The sequence below is a fragment of the Daldinia decipiens genome (assembly GCF_022478715.1).
Source record: "Daldinia decipiens strain CBS 113046 unplaced genomic scaffold F4813scaffold_22, whole genome shotgun sequence".
In the NCBI taxonomy this organism is placed as follows: Eukaryota; Fungi; Ascomycota; class Sordariomycetes; order Xylariales; family Hypoxylaceae; genus Daldinia; species Daldinia decipiens.
The window spans coordinates 178,307-196,241 of record NW_026054565.1 but is presented as its reverse complement, the minus strand read 5'-3'; the positions used below and the strand labels follow the sequence as shown (position 1 = coordinate 196,241).

The 17,935-nt window shown below is 46.4% G+C and overlaps 6 protein-coding genes across 6 annotated transcripts; 2 read left to right on the top strand and 4 right to left on the bottom strand.

Annotated features, from left to right (window-relative positions):
• Positions 1-2,625: 2,625 nt before the first annotated feature.
• On the top strand, positions 2,626-3,595 carry F4813DRAFT_390564 (uncharacterized protein; the record flags this gene model as incomplete). Its single annotated transcript, XM_049247039.1, has 3 exons — positions 2,626-2,893; positions 2,953-3,023; positions 3,086-3,595. 3 exons carry the CDS (start codon positions 2,626-2,628, stop codon positions 3,593-3,595), a joined length of 849 nt encoding a protein of 282 aa, XP_049098490.1.
• Positions 3,596-5,059: 1,464 nt separating this feature from the next.
• On the bottom strand, positions 5,060-6,175 carry F4813DRAFT_397407 (uncharacterized protein). Its single transcript, XM_049247942.1, has 2 exons — positions 5,926-6,175; positions 5,060-5,829 (listed from the first exon to the last, which is right to left on the bottom strand). The coding sequence occupies exons 1-2, from the start codon at positions 6,094-6,096 to the stop codon at positions 5,200-5,202; spliced, it is 801 nt and encodes a 266-aa protein (XP_049098489.1). The 5' UTR covers positions 6,097-6,175; the 3' UTR covers positions 5,060-5,199.
• A 1,054-nt stretch (positions 6,176-7,229) lies between these two features.
• Positions 7,230-9,324, bottom strand: F4813DRAFT_127691 (PAPA-1-like conserved region-domain-containing protein). The gene is made up of 4 exons (XM_049238676.1): positions 8,093-9,324; positions 7,938-8,044; positions 7,485-7,859; positions 7,230-7,435 (listed from the first exon to the last, which is right to left on the bottom strand). The coding sequence occupies exons 1-3, from the start codon at positions 9,042-9,044 to the stop codon at positions 7,617-7,619; spliced, it is 1,302 nt and encodes a 433-aa protein (XP_049098488.1). The 5' UTR covers positions 9,045-9,324; the 3' UTR covers positions 7,230-7,435; positions 7,485-7,616.
• A 1,447-nt stretch (positions 9,325-10,771) lies between these two features.
• F4813DRAFT_363500 (peroxisomal membrane anchor protein conserved region-domain-containing protein) lies at positions 10,772-12,778 on the top strand. The gene has a single exon (XM_049243706.1). The coding sequence runs from the start codon at positions 11,025-11,027 to the stop codon at positions 12,126-12,128; it is 1,104 nt and encodes a 367-aa protein (XP_049098487.1). The 5' UTR covers positions 10,772-11,024; the 3' UTR covers positions 12,129-12,778.
• Positions 12,751-13,283, bottom strand: F4813DRAFT_127732 (uncharacterized protein). Its single transcript, XM_049238677.1, has one exon. It carries the CDS (start codon positions 13,147-13,149, stop codon positions 12,877-12,879), a length of 273 nt encoding a protein of 90 aa, XP_049098486.1. The 5' UTR covers positions 13,150-13,283; the 3' UTR covers positions 12,751-12,876.
• Positions 13,267-16,386, bottom strand: F4813DRAFT_127645 (uncharacterized protein). The gene has a single exon (XM_049238675.1). It carries the CDS (start codon positions 15,786-15,788, stop codon positions 13,383-13,385), a length of 2,406 nt encoding a protein of 801 aa, XP_049098485.1. The 5' UTR covers positions 15,789-16,386; the 3' UTR covers positions 13,267-13,382.
• Between the last annotated feature and the right edge of the window lie 1,549 nt (positions 16,387-17,935).

Here is a 17,935-nt window from a genome sequence, read left to right as displayed (position 1 = left end):
TATTGAAGAAGAGAGAAGGTTTTTTTTTCTGGTCAACTGCCTAGGTTAGGTTACTAGGTAATTAACAAGTATTATGTATTCCATATTATTAACATTACCTAAGGTTAGGTAGGTAGCTGATGCGCTATCGAAGGCTAGCTGCAGGTCTAAGATGCAGTTCGACCGGGGGGATCCACGATGAAGTTTCGCTGAGGAAATCAGGGAAACAGCCAAGGTCGTTACTTACCTATGTACATACCTTAGGTACCTACCTACATATGCCGAAAGAATGTAAGACCTAACCAACCACCTTGCCAATTACCGCGAAACTTTGGATAATACCTAATAGCAAAGACAGAGCAAAGACATGGTAAAGTAATAACATGCGTCATCGATAAAAGTTATTAAATTCCAAGGTTACATTGGCATCATGATGAGATAGTTTTGCTGTCAAGCACCGTCAGACCGTTAAGAATACCCAGTCAAAGTAATCAGTTAATACATAAGAAGCCAAAGGTATCACAGATCTTCAGCGGTTTCTTGCCGTTTCTTCCTCCACCAGTCCACTAACCTAAAAATAAAAAGCTCTCTGTCGATCACCGCCCGCGGCACCTGACCCTGTTAGTTCCCCGCATCCATTGGCTCGCTTACTTGGACGAAAAGGGCATGTAAACTTTGGTACCCACCCGTAAGTCTGGAGTGCAGGGAATCGTGGCCAAGATTGGCCTGTGCTTGCGTGGCCACTTGGGGCTAATCTATGGTTATTCAGGTACGACGGATACATATGTACAGTTGAAAATTGTCTCATCTCAATACTAAACACTAGTCACTAGTGTACATGACTGCAAATGACTAAGTAGATTGATTTATGTCTCTTCTAATAAAACAGTCACCAAGAATATATCGACAAGTTGAAAATGAAAAGATATTGATTCAAGAAAAAAGAAAAAGAAAAAGAAAAAGCCTGAAACCTGAAACCTGAAACCTATCTGGATCCTACACATATCCGGTATAACGAGCAGTGGCTCATTCTCGTAATACCCGAAGTAAGAAATAGTGGCCGTAGGAATATCCGATACAGAAGTAAGTTGGACAAGTAGGATGAGGCTTAGTTGATGACCCGACAGTGTTATGAGCTCATCGACTCTAATGAGTACCCAGTTATAATGTAAGCACGATTTGCATAGAGTCCAGTATCGCGCATTTATATACCTCAAGAGTGGAAAATATTGAGGGAAGTTCGCAGTGGGGATCGCGTAGAGGCAACCAAGTGCGAGGAATGATTCCAAGATAAACGCGGTCACTTAGGAACTGAGAATCGTCGGTATCCAGAAGAGCGAGCGGTGCGGAAACAATTATGCTAGTGAGGTGATATAATATCGGAAGCAATTGACATTATGAAGTGACTTGGATGGGGTGTAGGATAGTTGATTGATATAACATCATCTATAACACTAGGTTAAGCTACTTGTTATGTTACAAGTTATAAGTTATAAGTTGAAAATTCAGTTGTTTTTTAGTATTGGTAATATATTAGCTGGAAGAGAATGATACACCGCAAAGTAACGTTATAATCATGAGGATCATTAAATCGGGTATCATTTAATATATGATCAGTCAACTAGATAACTATCTAACCCAACCACGAGAGTCTACGTCTATATATAATACCTCTGAACATATTCTTTGTTCTAGATTCTGACGTTATATATATATATATATATTGATAGGCCAGGGACAGCATAGAGTAATATTATACGTCTCGATCAAGTGTACAGCAGACAAATGTTCTCCCGGCCTAGCACACAGCAAGCCCCTTAAGTTCCTAACACTTTTCTTAAAGATAGAGCGAGGGCCTAATGATATGCCTGTAGCCTGGGAAGGTATTTATATCACGCTTAGCAAGGAAGACCTAAGCTTTGAACATAGTGGCGCCTGGCAGTACGAAGCAGCCGGCGGAGAAATGTCGAGTGCGGATAATGGAAAGACTTGGAACTTCACCACCATTTATATACCTGATACACCAATTACGGGTTAATGGAATGCTTACCCTCGTGGGTTAGGGTGAAGCTGGGATTAGGCCCGAGGCATCGACAGGTTCGGGCTTCATTCCCAAACTAAATCTAATGTGTTGGCACTTTTAGGAATCTTATATCCTGTTAGGTACTCAGCGATGATATCTTTTCTGACATTACCCTGCGTGGTTTTGCTTTATGCTAAGCTTTCAATTTCGCCAAGGATTGTCTACGTGGGTAGGATAGGGGTTTTCGAAGTCGATCGCCGTATAGATTTAATGTAGCAATAACTTCTGTTCTCTAACTTTATATACTTGGCTCGCAATGTCAACCTTACTAAATGATCTAGTTCAGGCCTTTCTCGTTGTTTAATACATGTAACCTTGTTAGCAATGATGGCAAATGTTTAAAATAAGATTCCTTTCAAGACCGTCAGAACTTCAAATCTAATATCGTTGAGCTATAATAAATGAAATTCAGAAACGAACTTTAGATAACAACATATTATAATTTAACCCTAATATTTTGGGGCTCAGTATTATAAAAGGACATTTGTGCCCTTAGCTACTCGTGTTAACAGACATAACCTGACCATCTTCCTAGACTATTTCATTATTACACCGAGTGAAAAATGGCAAAACTACCAACTATGACGAAGTCAGCAGCGATATTATTCTTAACCCTATACGCCAATCATGCAGCGGCATTGCCTATTCCAGGGACACACCAGATAGCCTCTCGGGATATCGTTAAGCCTCTCCCTGAAAGGGCGACAGAAGACGACAAGAAATGGCAACCTGTTGCAGATTTTGATACGGACAGCTGTTATAACACGGCGGTCATTAGTCCCAATGGACAGATCAACCCCGGGATGGATCATAACTATTCAGGACCCTCAGGTATGTAGATAAGTTCGTACATGTGCGCATTATACTCTCAGACTAACCCGTTTTCGCAGAACATTGCCGTGATTCTGCGCGTCTTGATAACAATAACGTCTATTCGCGTAAGCGTTGTAACAACGGATGGGTAACAGACTTCCAGAGATATCTAATTACGACCACGATGACAACTAATCATGTTATTTCTAGTGCGCCTTTATTTACGACTACTACTTCGAGAAGGACGTCGCGGTCCCTTATGTTGCCGACGTCGGTGGTCATCGCAACGAGTGGGAGCATGTCATCGTCTTCGTCAAAGATGGAAAAGCAGAATACGTGGCAGCCGGGAGTCACGGAGATTTCGACACGCGGAAGGCGGAAGATGTCAGATGGGAAGACGAAACCCACCCGAAGGTTGTGTACCACAAGCAAGGAGGGAGCACCCATGGGTGGCGCTTTGCCAGGGAAGACGACGATAGAATCGAGAACGAGAGGGGAGTTTGGTTCAAAGGCCCCCTGGTTTCTTATAACGGCTTCCCCAGCAAGGAACTTCGCGACAAGTTAATGAGCCACGACTTTGACAGAGAGAGGTCTACGGCTAAGCCACGTATGGCTATTAGCGACCGCTATTTCAAAAGAAATTTGGACTTGGCAAGGGACAACGTAATACCGGGATTTGATTCCGGAGTTGACGATGCCCAGTCGCCCGGAATCCCATGATCTTGGGGGAATTGGTAGGGATCACGTAGCTGAGAGGATTACCATGCAGAAATGTGCAGTAGAAGGTCTACGCGCTGACTACTCAAGTTAATTACTATTATAGCTATATTTTCTAGCATATGCTTGATAGAAAGTCTAGAGTATACGTGGCCGATTCCACGGCACTCTATATGTTAACTACTTCATAAATAGTCTATGTGGCGAGTCTAGGGTGCCCGTGAGCCGAAGTTACAAAAGCGCATCAAGCCAGCCACCATACGTTGTATACAGTTGAAAAAGATTAGTAGGTCTATAAAACCAAAAATAAAATAAAAAAATCCTTAAGAGCTTATTGAATAGTTTTGCCGCTTTGAAACACGAATCAAAACGAGGCAAAACTTCTTTAAGTTGAATTTAGTACATAGCGTAAAGGGATCAAACCCCCAAACTAAAAAAATCCTCTGAGATATAACTACGCTTATTTATCTTATTAACCTAGTTGTATTTACCCGTGCTATATAGGTAAATAGAGTTAAAGGTATAACATTACATAGAGGTATACTGTCCAACTCTAATACACAATAACCCCATCTCGCAATAACCCCTATTTTACCTCCTTTTCAAGCGAAGCATAGGAGCAGCCTCCCCCGCAGAGGCCACCAGAACCATAAAAAAGAAAGACTACCAAACGATTATTACATTATGCTCTAAATCTAAAACCCAAACTATCTGCTTTGGTTCTTGGTGAATTTAATTGCGAAGTTTCGCTATGGCAGATGTATAATATGTGAGACACGATAGACTTGGTTTAAGCGATTCTATCGTACATTATAGACTTAACTACTTGTCATGGGTAGCTAGTAAACGATTATCCTCTCGTGCGCATTGAAGTTTAGATGGATAACACGGTTGGCCCTGGGACTTGGCTTGGTAGAGTTAGGATACACGGGAAACTTTAGGTGGTTATGCATCGGTAGGAGCGCGTCAGGGAATATGTGGATTAGGGGTAGATTCAGGGGTATATTTATTAGGATTAGGTATATGAGAGGCCTGTAGCGCCCTCGGAAGACGATAGAGGGGCCATGTATTAATAGTTCAATATGACATCAATCAAGGGTTCTTTCTGATAGAGCGGCAACTTTTTTATAAAGATGGAAGACTACGAATACCTCAATACCTACAAATTCGCCACTGCTTTGACGACTGCACCAACATATCACTAAATTCAAAATTTCACTTGTAACCAATTTCATGTTAAGTTTATTTTGTATTTATAGGTGATTATATAGCTTGACGACCAACTCACGCGCATCAATACGCAGGAGGCAGACATTTCCCCTCTCGCATCAGCCGCCAAAAGCCTACAACCAATCTCAACGCAAACATGCGTATATTATATCCTTCCGACGCATAATCCAGTCTGAGTCGCATGTAGTAGTAATACCAAGACCCAAGGTTCTTAAAAAAACAAATAATGGGTATCTTCGATGATGTAATGAAATGCAATCTATGCCCTTGAATGTAAAGTCTTGTCTCTTCGTCACTGGCCTGTGCCTTACTGGCTCGTGCTTGTTTTCCGATGCTGTGAATGGGATGAACGTCAAAGTGGGAAACGGAAATGCCTCCTAATAGGCAAATTGGTAGATGTAGTCTAGCATGGCGAACAGCTCTTCTCGCTCTTGAGCTTCCGCCACGGCGGGGTCTTCCTCGGGTTCCTGGACAACAGGCTTCTGCTTAGGCTTCTTCTGCACCGGTTTCTTCGCCGGTTTCTTCTGTTTCTGCTGTTCAGGCTTCTCCTCATTGTCCGTCTTGGGTGGAGTCGGGAGGGCTGGCTTCTTCGAGTCTGTGATGTTTTTGGTAGGCGTATCCTCTTTAGACGGGATGTTGACAGGGCTAGGTTCTCTGGAGGAAATAACGATAGGGGACTCCGAGGAGCCGCTACCAGACCTAGACTTGAGCATCTGGTCCTCGGCCAATTCCTTCTCCATAGCTGCCACTATCTCGTCGGACTCTTCGTCGTCAGCCAGTGCCTTTTCCATTTCCGCCAGCTCTTCGTCGAAGTCCTCGGGTGCGTCTCCAGACGCGTTCTCAATGCTCGGCTGTATAGGGCCGTCATTGGCAACTGTAGGAGGGGCAGTGGTGTAGGCAGTGGTGTATGACTCGGGGCTTCCCGGGCAGTCCGCAAGCCCTTTTTCTTCTTCTTTTCCCTTAGTCTTGTAGACGGGAGGTTCAGGCTTCTGAAGAGTACCGGTCTCCTGTAGGAACTAGTCAGCACTACGCAACCTTGAAGATAACATATTGCTATAACTAGACTTGATAGAGATTTTGCAAAAGATTGGGAACGATCTTACCCGGTTCATCCAGGTGTATTTCTTCCCAACGCTGGCTTTGCTCAACGCCATGTTGATAGCCTTATTTATTTTGTCGTCGCTCGCGTCAGGGGCCGATTTGGTGCGAGTGCGAATGCGTTTGTGGCCAGCGCGGTCTCCCTCTTCGGAAGAGAATGCTCGCTTTTTAGCCATCGTGACGGTTTGCTTGTTGAAGCGTAGTGTAGAGAGGAGAGAAATGATAGAATCCAAGTGATGATGGGTAGAAAGCGGCCGGTTGTACCTTGGGAAGTAGATGAAAAGTGTTGAGGTGATTGATAAATTTGGTTTAACTTGAGACTCTTGTGTATAATTTCCGGGAGAAGCAGACTGGTAAAAGTCGAGAGAGGGAATTGGATAATGGGGTGTAAGGTTGAGAATGAAGACGTCCAAGGTTCAAATCCAGCAGCCCAAGAATCGAGTTATTCAATAAACATCTATTCACAAGCGAATGGTTTGTGGCTTGAGGTAGGCCAACTTAGTGGTATGACTACCACCTATGACCGCCTATGTATGTGTAAGGTGACGATATTCGGTGCTGTTTGTGGTTCCTGCGAATATCGTACAGCTGGCAGGTAGTGAGTCAAGCATGAAGCACCAGCTGTAGAATTTGTTGACAAGAGGTGGAACAAGTTTTAATTCGAATGATCTAAACTCCCACAAAATAATTGAGGCCCTTGGAAGGAACAGACCGCGGGGAATAAATGCACCTAATCTAAGTTACTACGCGAGAGACGGCAAGTGGGCGCTTTTTTCGAGGACACGGACACAGACACAGACACAGACACAGACACACCTGGCAGGTTGTGACTTCAGTCTCTTGATAATATTTTTAGCCACTCACTACGCCGAAATTTTCACGAGGGCACGTTTAAATACTCTCAGGTCATCGGCCCTAGGAGGGAAGTACAATGGCAGTGTGCGCGGCAAATGTACGAGGATACAATACATTGTTTAAAAAGGTAGTCTTTGTGAAAGCTGATAGGCGCTGTCCACGTGGACTAATGCTAATGAAGTTGTATTAAATTCGAGGCCAGGTAGATACAGTATCGTGCGTATGAGCAAGCAAGCATTACTTAAAACTATCGTATCGACTTTAACTAGAGAGTGTGCCGATACGGGTGTAGGTATACGTTTAAGTACAGTCCAATGCTATATACATACTTTTAATATTCTAAACTAAGCGCCTGACTTTACAAAGAACATGTTCACCAACAAATAGTTGATACGGAGTCCCATGTTTTAATACCTTAGTCAGTAGGTATTCTCTAATATTTGTGACTGATACATATCAATCTAATAGAATAATTCTATTAAGTTGGGCACCTAACCCGGGCAGGTATAAAAAACAGAGATAATCTACTAGTAACTATATAGGGAAAATGAGGTCCGAGACACAATACTGCCGTCAAAGCACCGTTCTATTAAATCACCGCCGTTGCTATTTTTTAAGCTCTTAATAAGCTCTAACCCTGATACAATATAACATGCCGCCCTAATTTCCTTAGTACTGAAGAAATATGACGAGCCTATAATACACACACTCATTAATGTAATCTAGGAGATATTATCGACGAAGCATTTATGACGTCTGTCGATTTGGAGGAAATAACCGGAAACCCGAGAATAGTTATTTCGGTCCGGGATTAAGAATCAAGATCGTGATCCTCTTCGTTCTACGAGACTTCCTCTACCATCTTCCCACGTCCAAGGCCACCTGGAACGAAAACTCTACCGGATGATCCAGAAAGCATCTCACCAGGAACACCGACTCGAATACCATCTTTGCTGCTAACCCATCTGACAAACACCGGATTAGGCTTCCGAGACTCGTCATCAGGAGTCAGCTCTCCAGCAAGCTGAGACTTGCGGTTAGTCTTGGGGGCCTGCTTTTTAAGCAGTTTGTTTATAGTCTCCATCTATAGTTCGATTTATTAGCTGACATACTCTCATGGCCTTAATATACTTTTTTTTGTTGAAAAGCACCACTGGCTTACCTTGACTTCCTCGTTTCGCTTTTCACTCAAATTACGACGTCGACGAGCCATCTCGGCACGGCGCATAGAGAGTTCCTCGGCTGTGAAATGCTTCTTTGCTTGTACCTCTGTAATTGTGTTAGTATAGACCCCGGCGATGAATGTGGGTTACTTGCCGTCAGAGAGCTTCATCAGTGAATCTCCATTTTCCTCAAAGCGGGCACGCTGCCGTTTGGTCATTCGTGTGAGATCGGGAGTTTCGGCGCCGCCGTCACTATCAGCGTCGTCGTCTTCGTCATCCTCGGCGATATTAGTTGCCTCAATTTCCTCATCCTCCCCTTCGGCATCTTCTTCGTCACCACCTCCGACTTTAACAGTATCCTGAATTTCGTCGGCATCGCTTTCAAGTTCGCTAAGTTCCTCATCTTCGTCGCTGTCCTTCGCTTGAGAAGTGGCAGCCTTCAAATTAGATTTACCAGGGGCCTTTGACTTGCCGGTAGGGGTGCTCTTAGCTTGGGGCTTTGAGACTTTGATTACAGGTGCTGGAGGGGGGATGGAGTCTACATCCATGTCGTCGTCTTCGCCCTCGGCATCTTCTTCGCCGAGATCATCGTCGTCTCCTTCGGCATCGATGTCCATAGTGTCGTCGACAACGATTTCGCCTTCGGCGTCTTCATCCGCCATGTCGTCATCTTCTCCCTCAGCATCGTCGTCGTCGTCGTCATCGTCATCGTCATCGTCGTCATCCTCTTCAACTTGAACTTCGTCTTCTGCCTCGTCTTCGTCTTCTTCATCACTAGAATCGACAACGTAGCTCTTCTTCTGAGAACGATTCCGCTTTCCATCCCCGGCTCTAGGGGTTGATGGCTGCTGGCGGCTAGAAGTGGCCTGGCGAAGCTTGCTTGCTGGAAGCTTAACTGTAAAATGGATATGCTGGTTAGAATCTGAGGGATCGGAAGGAGGACCGCGCAAGTCAGATGCTACGGCACTCTTACCCTCAGATCGGCGAGAAGTCCTGGAGGACATTGTTCTGCCCGTACGACTATTGATATGGTTGTCGCTATCGACCATGTCAGTTATAGCCGTGTTTGCCCTCTGGGCCGCTGCACGACGTGGACGAGATGTCATTTTTGGGGTAAGTGATCGGAGCTGATAGGTTGGGGTATGTTTTAAGGATAGGTAAGGGAGGAGATGAGATGTTATTTTAAGTAAGGGTGAATGAGGGGGAATAAGTGAAGTTTTATGATTGAATGACGAATGACGAAATTGGTGTTTGAAATGAAAGAAGGTCAAGTAGGTTTTTATTTTATTTTTTGGGGGAGTGGCGCGTAAAGGCGTAAAGGCGCAAAGGCGTAAGGGGCCGTTTCTCTTTTTATTTTTGGTTTTGTCGAGGTTGAAATAAGCTTGGGGCGTCAGATGCCGTGACACAGCTGTTGCCTGATGGTGGCCTTTGGTGCATTTGGTGCCTTTGGTGCCTTTGGTGCCTGCGGTACGCAAACAAGTCCGCGTTGGGTACGTGTAGAAAAAGCAGGTTGCCGCCGCTTGGATACTTTGGATCGGAGGATATGTGATTGCGATTGGTCATTGGTCATTGGCCATTGGATCGAAGCTTCAACCAGTTGAATTTGTTCAACGAAATATTTGAGGCAACACACCAAGACCCTTTCCCCTTCTTTTCCATGTAGTCGATGCAGGATGCAGCATTTAGATCAATGCAGCCAACCCCCGGCAACAAAGATTTTCTTTTATACCTCGTACACGTCCCAGGAAAACCAAGCCTTAGACCTGCGTTATGCATCGCATCGGCATCGAGTTGCATCATTCCCATCATTCCCATCACTCCCATCACTCCCATCATCTTCATTCCCCTCTTTAATCCATCTTCTCCTACTTCTCCTATCATCACCTATTCGCTTGAACATCCGTATGTCATTTCCCATCACGCGGACAATTCACGATATACTTCCCCTCATACCTACCCCCCTTTACTCCTAATAGACATTGGTAGAGGCATTGATGAATTCGGGACAGGGAAGTTGACATATGCTGACGAGAGAAAGAAGGGCTCATTATTAGGATTTGCATCTAAGACTTACATGATGAATTGAGAACCCCAAGGATCCTCGTATATCTCCAGCCGTGGCTGACAGACTAGGCTAATGATAGGCGACTCTCTTCAATTGGATACCTTTCGATTTCCAGCTGGGCACCTCGTCAAAGCTTGGCGACTTTTTGGACGACTGGCTTGCGGTTCGGGAAGTCTTCTGGTTTTTAATCTTCCAAGTAACCGAGCTTCGAGGTGTGACAACCAAGGGGGGGCGACGCTCGACAGCAAAGGGAAGCGCTCACTTCCACTGAAATCGAATAGGGAATCGAATGGCCTTTTCTCTTGATCGTCGGTAGTGATGCGGGTGGGTACCAATGTTTTCAACCTGTGATAATGAGATGGAGGCACGTCTCGGAGTATTCAATATATACGACCCGAAGAATGATTAAAAGGTGGCGATATGAGATGGAGCAAAATAGGGAGTCTTAAACAAGTGAAATCGAAATCTTGCCTGGGATTGAGATGATCCTCGCCGCTGAATCTTCTATCCCTTCTCCAACCGAAAGAATCGTATTGACGATGAAATGATTCGAGTTGAAGGGCGCGATTGAGGATTGTGTCACGTGTAGAACTCGCGCATGTACATAAGATATGTACGTGAGGTATGCACATACACGTAAGTAAGGTCGGTACGGAATAAAGGCTTAAGTGATGGGTTGTTCAAGTTGTTCAAGTTATAAATTGTTAGACAACCCTGCTAAATTCATTTGTGGTCCTATCTTTCCCCATCAACACGTACCTAAGTACTCCCTAGTTAGCTAAAAGCTACCTAGGTATGTACCTACCTAGGTCGGTTCCAACTTAGCGCTCGGAGAATGTACCGAGGCTGACAAAGATAAGATTGGTACCCGTGGACCTCGCGTTGCCGTGTCCATGTTTCCATGTTATTACTAAGTTACCTGGTTACCAAACTGCTACCAAACCCAATCGTTTCCCGCTTGATATTTTAATTAGTTATAGTTTATATACTTCACTAGGTTACATAGGTAGAAGAGTGCGATATGGCCGATCCCAAACTGTCAAAGATACCGGCCTGGCAGCATGCACAGTACGAGAAGGAAAAGAGTGCGCCGGAAAATAGCAACTCTCAGGATGTCGATACGGCAGAAGTCACCCTCGACCAAGCCCGAAAGTTTCTGAAGGACGAGACGGTTCAGAACTCAAGCATAGACAAGAAAAGGGAATTCCTCAAGGGCAAGGGACTTGACGACGCTCAAATCCAACAATTGCTAGATGAAGTTGAGCAGGAGGCACAGGCTCCGAGTCCACCCACGACTAACGAATCCAACGCCGAGGCAAATGGGAAACAGGCCGCGGAGGAAAGTAGAGATGTCGAGAAGTTTACCCAGGCAGCTTCATCGTCAACGAGCAACCTAACACCAATCATAACCTATCCCGAATTCCTAACCACCGCGCCTAAACCCGAACCTCTCATCACACCCTCTCGTCTCGCCAACATCCTCACCGTCTCCGGCAGCATATGGGCGCTACTCTACGGCACCGCACGCTTCGCCATCAACCCCATGATCGGCAACCTGAACGATGCGCGGGCCGACTACTACGCGCACGTAAGCGAGAAGCTAGGGCAGCTGGTGGAGAAGCTCGAGGACACCGTCAGCGAAGTCCCGTACCACAACGGCAAGCTGTTGAAGTCGAGGCTGGACGAGGGCACATACGCAGACGACGAGAGCACCTTCAGCGACCCCACCGAGCTCTTCCACCGCGACATCGGCACGCAGACGTCGCCGGTCATGATGAACCGGGAGTTCGGGTCCAGCACCAACAGCCTCGCCGACAAGCCCATCGACTCCCAGGCCCGCCGCCTGACCGCCCTCCGCGCCTCTCTGCGCGAGATAAGCGACATGCACGTGCGCCACGCCGAAGGCGCCGCCGACCTCAACTCCCTCCTGCGCGAAGTCCGCGACGAAGTCGACAAGATAGGCCTTCCGCCCATGATGGACTTCTCCTCGATCCACGGCGGCCTGGGCTACGGCCGCAGCACGGAGCCCCCCGACGAGGTGAAGAAGACCAAGGATGCGATCCGCAGCGTCAAGGGCATGTTCCTGAGCTCGAGAAGCTTCCCTACCACCACCTCGACGCGATAGGAGAAGAGAGCCGCCGTCTTAGATTTGTGCGATGGTCTGGCTGCGCTCAAGCTGTATCTCTCAAAGTAGATACTCGCAGCCGGACTCTGCTACAAGATATCAAAACCCTAGAAGTTGGTGATGACGATGATGAGGTACGCGTCCGGATTGTCGGCGCCAGTTGCCGTGCCTCCGAGTGAAACGCATCATAGTAGAATCATATTCCTCGAACACTGCTCAAGTAGCCCCTATTTAGAGCTGGGGCTATGGGCACACGGTACTAGAGGAACGAAATGCCATGTCTAGTTCGGCGAGGTCGTGGTCGTGACCTTGGCGGATTGCGATGGCGATATAATATATAATGAGAATGTGGAGTCAATTGTTATGATGGTGAACTTACTTTGGGGATTGGTGTTGAATACCGTTAGGGTATGGTTGCATGGGAATGGTTCTCTACTTCTTGGCCTGTATGCAGTATGGATAGGGAGTAGAGTGCCTTAGTTCTATTAAAAATAAGTAATGAATTACCAATCTATGCCCCCAGTGCTATTTCGATATCACGCTACCTGTCAGTGAAAAAAGGGGCTACGTCTTCACTTGCTAGTAGTACTCTTCGTGGGTTTGGCAAAGCATACACAATAATATCAATAGGGGAGAAGCATTTATAGAAGTTAATATAAAAATATTCATTTTTGGTCGCTATTGCTGAACTGATATGCAATCAACCATCCAGTATTATCGTACAGTCCTCCCTTTCCAGACCGTCGAATTACCTCGCGTAACGCCGTAGATGCAATGTCCAACGGCCAATCCCTAATAAACCATGAGTCCACTCCAGGGACGCGGGACCTCTGACTAAAAAAATAAGACAAAGAATAATTATGCTAGTGGCGTAAGCCGAGATACCGGATCTCTCTTTTCTCTCCCTTCCTTTTTCTCTGGCTCGTCTGATGAGTATGACAAATGAATGAATGACGCTGATGCAATACCGTGCTGTGCTATGCCGTGCCGTACCAATGCCGATGCAGGAGTGATGCCTCATCTATCCATTCCGCGTCCAAGTACCCTAGAGATATCCGCAAGGAGATGCAGGATGCGTTGATATTAATGAGAGAAAGGGTGTGTGTGTGTGTGTGTATGTGTGTGTGTTTGGGTATATGTATGTATGCACGCTGTAAAAATAATCGCTGATGAATAAAAGACAATAACTGAGAAGAGTGCCTATGCTGACTGCGCATGGTTACCCGAGTAATAAAAGAAATCTAACAATGCTGATTAACCGTGCTTCGGGTCTCGAAAGGGGTCCTCAGTTAGAGCTCGTCCACCATTGTAATTGGGCGGCAACGGATCGTGTTCCATGCGCTTTGTGTCGCCGTACTGGACGTAGCTGCTATGGCGGGTGTAAGGGGGAGCCTCCTCGGTCGTGACGGGCCCGCCGTGCACGGTTCCGCGACTGAAGGCATCGTCCCGGGCAAATGGCGAGGTTTGATGATCGGGGTGAGCACTAGCATCTCCAGCGCCGCTAAACTGCGGCATCTGCATAGGTGGGTTGCCTCCTGCCGGCTGGGAAGGATCAAAGTTTTGTATTCGCCTCCTGCGAGCATCTCCTTCGACGTCGCTGTGACCGACGAGAGTACGAACGACGCCTATAAGGATGATGATCACGTAAACTAAGAGCAGACCAGTCGCAACCAACGCATCCTGGATGATGTTGCTACGCAGCCAATCCGTGACGTGGATGACTGAAGCAGTTATCTCGTCGGTCGTGCCGCTGCTAGGAGAGGCTAGGAAAGACGTAAGGTCCGAATCACCAGAGATAGATTTAGCTGCGCCAACAGAGAAGACGTCGTTGGGGAACATGGGGAAGTTGATATGAGCATGATCATGCACCCAAGTGAGACCCTTTTGGACCGATTCGACCTTCAGCCCGATTAGGCATCGGACCGTGTTCGCAGCAAGGTCCTTAAACATTGTATGACCAAAGACTGTGTTTAAGCCCTTGTCAATCTCCGACATGAAGGTGTTAAGGGTATCGTTGATGGCAGCAGTACCATTCGTCACCTTTCCAAGGATGTCGTCGTTGATCTCAGTGCTGAAGGATGTAATGACACCATTTGCATCGTCCGCCCACTTCTGTGAGACGCCGTCCAGAGTACCCACTACCTGGTTGGCGAAGTCTCCGACTTGGTTTGAAAGCTCTGGAATCTCCTTCTGGATTGTGTTCAAGAGGATCCACTGACAGAAGCAGGAGAAAAAGCCGGCCAACGCGAGGGAAAGGACGAAGAGGGCCGGGAGGGATGTAGCATATGCGATACACCATCGTACCAGAACCCTTCGCTTCTCGCCGAACTTCGAAGCAATCCAGTAACCAACCCGAGCCGTGGAAGGACGCGAGGACATATATACGAGATCCATGTCGTCGTAAGCATCCGAAGCACTGATCTGAGAACGGCGCCATCGGCGTATCTCTATGTAGGCCATCGGAATACAGGCGGCAAGCGCAAGGATAATCAATACCACGATTGCTACAATCTTTGCGATATGGGCGATCTCGTACAATCCGTCGAAGAAGTCGTTGATGGCCGTGTTGTCGGAGCAGAAGGAAAGAGCCTCTTTCTTAGCTACGGGGAATACACTGTCATTAAACTCCCAGTTGCCGTAGGCTTTGGTGAGCTGCTCTCGGATAAGATTGAACGGGAATGATACGGCCATAGCGGTGAGGTTCTTGATATCATCAAAATCCGGGAGCTCTTGGTTGAGGGCATCCAGATCTGACACGAAACCGGTGGTATTGATATTGACGTTCGAGAGCTTGGCGGCAATTGCTTTGATGTCACCTGCAACCTCTGGCTTGGGTGGAAGGTCAACACGTTTGAAGATAGCACCAGTGATCTCCGGTGGAGGTGGAATATTAGCACGCTTGTTGAAGATATCGCCGATGCCACCAATAGCAGTCTCGATAGCACCTCCAACCGCTGCTGTCGCTGTGTCAACAGCTCCTCCAATAGCGCTTGTAGCTTGTTCGCCTGCGTTGAGTGCACCATTTACGATCGAGTACATGGCATCCACGGGCTTTTGGAGGTCGTCGGCTGTGCCGTTGATTGCCTTGGCAACTCCATCGATAGCGTCATTCATGGCCTCAGTGGTCTTAGTAATAGCAAGCGATGATGCATTCAGTCCTCCGTGGACCACCATGGTAATCAGGCAGACGTAGGTGTCTGTCATCATACCGATAACGAAGAGGATCAGCTGCTCAATACCAGTAAGGATCATGTCGAGGATGGTCATCAAGGCGTGTACGGATTCCGTGATACCGGATGCAGTGAAGCGGTTGACTCCGACGGATAAGTAGTGAGGCATCGAAGCCATAGCACTACCAACATCCTCAACTTTTGTACACGCTGATAGGGCCTTCGCCTTGGCATCGTCGAGGTTTCCATTCAGAGAACCTATAGTTAAAAGGAAGTTGACCAGGACCAGGAGTAGTAGGACAGTCCATCGGTTGAACCAGATCTGAGAGAGTCGCGAACCGAGTCCCAGGTAGGGAGTAGCACCTTTGGCCGAGCTCTGAGATAGCAGCTCGCGAATCTTCATGTTTCGTACGTCCTTGGTTTCGTATGCATCGTGTCTTAGTGAAGGAGGTACTTGAGGGAATCCCTCCTGTTCGCGGAATATAGCCATAGGTTTGAGTTTCTTGAGTTTATCCAGGTGCTTTGGATGCTTTGGCTGTCGTAAATAGGTATAACTGAAATATCGAAGAAAAGAAAAGAAAAAAAAAAAGAAGAAAAAACAGGATTGAATTTCCTGATGGGGTGTTTCGTCTTCCCAGAAGCCGTACCAGATGGGCTTGTCGAGAGGTTTTTGTGCGATGTAATATTGGTAAGATGGAACAAAAGGGTATGGCCAAAGAAATTATAAATAAAGAGAAGTGCGGCGGAAGGATAACAGAAATGAAAAGGAAATATCGTGATTCATTCAACGATGTATTGTGATCCGTAACTGCATTAACGTCAGAAGGTGACAGAGAATTGAAAAAAGAAATTGGTTGTAATCGACAAGTAAGAAGTGATTGTAGTCGGACAATGAATGGAGGGGGAAACTGTTGAATGATAAAGAAGTCGTGTAATGTCAAACCGAGCTCAACCCACTTTGCCGGCCACGACGACGACCTGATGACCAGTCAAGAGCAACTCAAGGGCCGAATGATCAAGATGGGTCTTGTTTCAGAATAAAATGTATAGATATCTTTGTTTCGCTTATCCGCCACGCTTAATTAGAATCTTCTTTGTCAGTTCGGTTTGTTCGTGAAGGTTACGCGCGGTGTAGAAAGGTGGTTAAGCGCCAGCGATCATTCTCAGCCAGTCGATTTCCTTGTCCGCGCGCCCTCACTAGCCGATTTCCTTGGCTCATCTACCTGACTAGGATGCCCATCTCAAGGTCAAATTCGAATCAGGTGCCAGTAATAATTGGGCTCACTACTTATTGCCGGAGTTTTATACCGTGATTCTTGCATCCAGTTATGCCTCTTTCCATTACACCGAGGTCCGAATGTACACTCGTATCAGGTGAATATGTACTGATGCAGACATATGTACTCGATTATCTGACAAGCGTCTACCAAATTCTCGCAGGCATATAAGGTCCATCTGTTCTCCTATATTCTAAGCATTGCGAGGCGAGCATTTGGACTGAGTGGTATCCTATTCACCGTCACCAATCTTGCTGTGACGATGTACGGTGAGCTACGTAATCTGAAGTTAAGGGTCAAGTTTGAATTGCTAGATAGCTAAGGTTAGGTGACATTAGACAGAGCAGACTGCATATAACAAATTAAGCTCCCGTTGCAGAGTCGTATAAGACATACCTACGCCTCTTGTATGCAGGAATTTTGTATGCAGGAAGGGTTCCTGCCGACAAGTTGCGTCATGAGGCGCACGAAATGGCCGATACAGCAAATATGTGCCATTTGGATAGAGGAAGCAGACCCCAAGAAATACGTGTATTCAAGAGTTATGTACGTGTCTAAGATAGTTTGTTTAATTTACTCGAGAACAATGACTGAATATCCTAGGTTAGAGGAGTTGTTAGAGGAAAGAATCGGAGAAAACTGGGTTGAATAACTTTATCAGGTACACAGATCTGATGAGTAAGATATTTCAGCCAATCAAGTACGTATGTCATATAGCTGCCCCACGTTATTGTTGTTAGGTGGGGAAGCTTTATTGCGCTTTCAATCAATCCACTAGGTTAGGTTAGAAAGGAAGATAACTGCATGCAAGATAACAATCCTGAAATTAATATACGTAGGGTTAGTGCAAGAACAACTGCCAGAGCGCCTTTATATTAAGGTCGTCGAGAATCGGGGTGTTAACAAGAGAAAGAAAAACTATGTCATATTATTACAAATATTGGTCTCTTTCTTCTGTCCTCGAGTTATGGAAATTTGCAGTACCCAGCTTGCCACCTCCCGCCATAGGCTAAAACGCAATCTCAGATCAGCGGCAGCGGTGTAAGACGATTGGTAGAAAAGTCGCGGGCGGCTGCATCAGACTAAGCTAGCCGAGCCCCTTGTCTGGTCGGAAAACCATAGGTACACTGCATACGTTTAGAGCCTCAGACAAACAGAACCGTGCCACTCATGTGCGGCGGGAAGGAAAATGGCAGACCAGGTCTCTCTAGCTACAAATTGGGAATACCGAGTATCTTTTGCATCTTGACCCCGTAGCTGATCTCCGTACAACAAACAAGATTTCGGGATATACGGTGGGCCGGTATTAAGCGCCGGGCACCACCAGCCAATAAAGCAGTGGGCGCTAATAACACCCCAG